Source organism: Cyprinodon variegatus, unplaced genomic scaffold (assembly GCF_000732505.1).
Source record: "Cyprinodon variegatus isolate N-32 unplaced genomic scaffold, C_variegatus-1.0 Scaffold694, whole genome shotgun sequence".
NCBI classification, from domain to species: Eukaryota; Metazoa; Chordata; class Actinopteri; order Cyprinodontiformes; family Cyprinodontidae; genus Cyprinodon; species Cyprinodon variegatus.
Genome location: NW_015151147.1, coordinates 67,887 through 70,539, shown reverse-complemented (window position 1 = coordinate 70,539; position 2,653 = coordinate 67,887). Strand labels below are relative to the sequence as shown.

General features: G+C 39.3%; 1 protein-coding gene across 1 annotated transcript in view; it reads right to left on the bottom strand.

Moving 5' to 3' along the window:
* Positions 1-2,653, bottom strand: part of LOC107097416 (cadherin-23-like) — a 98,947-nt gene that overhangs the window by 38,475 nt on the left and 57,819 nt on the right. Inside the window, exon 6 of the mRNA XM_015394554.1 lies at positions 435-540. Within this exon, the coding sequence (XP_015250040.1) occupies positions 435-540 (106 nt within the window). The remainder of the gene's footprint in view (positions 1-434; positions 541-2,653) is intronic.

Below are 2,653 nucleotides of genomic sequence, written 5' to 3'. Positions count from 1 at the left end.
TTTGAAATTTTATTTTATTCTGTTGCTCTGTTTTCTTTTTAATCATTTATAGAGATTTCAAAATGACAATGTCTAAATAAACTTCGAAATTAACAGAAACAATAAAAATATGTTGATAAACAAAGTTTAGGCTAACAGCTCATGGGTCAGTAATGGTCGCCCTTCCTACGTCTCGGTACCCTTGAAGTGGCCCTCAGCCTTAAAAAGATTGGTGACCCCTGTCCCAGACTATGTGATTGCGAGTAACTTACTATCACTATTTTTATTTCTTTTACTGAATATCGCTAAATTCATGAAATCACATTGAACGTATTAGTTTTAGGTATAGATATTGATCCATTGATCTTTCCTTGCTGAATGGGCTTTTCCTTTAAAGTGAAGTTAGAAATTAAAACCAGGTTGACCCAAAGAAAAGCTTGTAACGGTGACAGTACCTGCATAGCCCTCCACCATGATGATACGGAAGTAATCAGGGAAGACTGACGCTGAAATGATGGTATATGTCAGGAAGTTGTTGGGAGGAGAATCCTCATCGGTAGCCTGTAAGTAAGCAGAAGTTTGGGGAAAAGTGGGGGCTCTTTTAACATATGTCTTAGTGAAAGTTCTTAAGTAAGACAACGAAGACAAGTTGTAACACAGCAGATGTTGCAGTAGACAATGCTCATGTTTCTATGTGCATGTTTGAAATATAGTAAATATTTAAGTATGAGCATGTGTCTGCAGCCAGGAAGCTGTCAGTCACCAGTGACAGGTTATTGGATGGATTAAAGCTCATTCTGGCTATTAGTGGTGCAGACGTCAGTTCTGGATGAACACCAACTGAGCCACGACAAGCCAAGCAGGCAGAGGAAACATGAAACCGTTCGTTGAAGAACTAATCCACAACAGCTTCAACCGCGATGATGACACAATCTCATTATTGTTGATTTGGCAGGAAGTCTAAAACGAGTCCTCTAGCTGTGAGGAGAGTCTACTGGGCCTTACTGGCATCATTAGAAGCTGGACAGGTTGTCAGAGACACTCATTTGTATCTGCACAACAGACTTATCTCCATGCTTTCATTTAATGCCAACATGTTGACTAAGCAATACCTTTCTTCCCCCACAAGTTCTTAAGCAGTGGCTTTCCTTTCCGGGCTGTCTTTCTAAATCAATTTTTAACAAATACTTCCCCACTAGACAGTTGTTTTCTACCATAAGGGAAAATGAGTCGGGGGCAGCAAATCAAGAAGATGAGTGGAAAAAGGAAATGAATGAAAGCAGAACCTCTGCAGTAGGAGGCAAAAACCTCCAAGGCAAGAACCACAGAGCAGGAAATCCTCTCTTTGCTTTGTCTACTGAGAGCAGTTTTTGAACACTTGTGTGTAAAGCATCTAAGTTCCCGGGCAAACTTGCTGATACACACAATTGAGTGTCTGGCTTCTGTTTTCCTCTTGGGCAACATATTAATATCACCGGCGTTCAGAATAATCAAACACAGCGAGCCAAGCGTTGAGACCAGTTCACGCAGTGCGCTGTACACCCGAGCAAGCCTCAAGGGTTGTTTTTCTTTGCAGGGTGCAATCAAAGCAAACGTTGAGCCATTAGTTACAATTGTGCCTGTGTAGCTCTGCCTTTTGTGGCATTGACTGATGGCCAACACGCCGAAGCTGACTGCTTTTTCTTTTCGGACACAATGCACATAAAAACGCTTAGAGAAGTTAAGAGTGAAACTGATGAAAACAAAAAGGAGCAGCGACGGAAATGAAAAGACCAACTTTTATAAACATTTACATGTGAACGTTATACATCACTTTGATTAATTGACCTTAAATATAAGGTTCTTGAAGTTATTTGCAGGATCTGCATCTTTTAAAACATGATAGGAAAGGAGTTGCTACTTAATCAGGTCTAATAAACCAGCAATTTACCAACATTTTTAAGACTGCAAGCAATAGGCGGCTCACATTTAATAAGAAGAAACGGGTACAGGTAACTGTCCTTTATCTGAATCATAACCTGAGCAAAAGGTTTTACTGTTTTGCATTTTTTTAATGCTGGTTTATAGGAATTAAAATATTTGCTGAAAATAGGCTATATTGCAGGGGCTTTACCTTGGACCCTAAAATGATAGAGCAAAGACTCCATCCATCCATCAGTCCATCCATCTGCTGAGCTCCATCATTCTATGCTTGCCATTTTGCATTTAAATCACTGAAGACAAACCTGATTTTTACGATGCCCTTGCTAATAAATGTGCAAACATGTTTATACATCGGTGCTTTTTTTATTTAATCTAGAGTTCTGCATAATGTATACAGTAAACGTGTAAAGCAGTTCTCTTTTATCATTAATTAGATAGAATAGTCCTAGATGACTGCAGAGACAAACTCTTCCATATAAAACATAAACATAAACTGGTTCTTAAAGAGCCTGTATTCTGTAAATCTTTTGGAATATATTGTTAGGAATTATTAATTAGTTTTTGCTTAATATGCTAACTTCAAGAAGCCAAAGTAGGACCTTTAACATGATGGTATTAGTGCTGCCCTCCTCTGGTTCAGAGGAGAACTGCTTGTTCCAGAGTTGGGGAACTACTAACCTGACTCCGCCAGATGGATTTGCTCTGCATATCCATCTGGAAACCTTCCGTTGAAGTAATTTTGGGAAGGGGC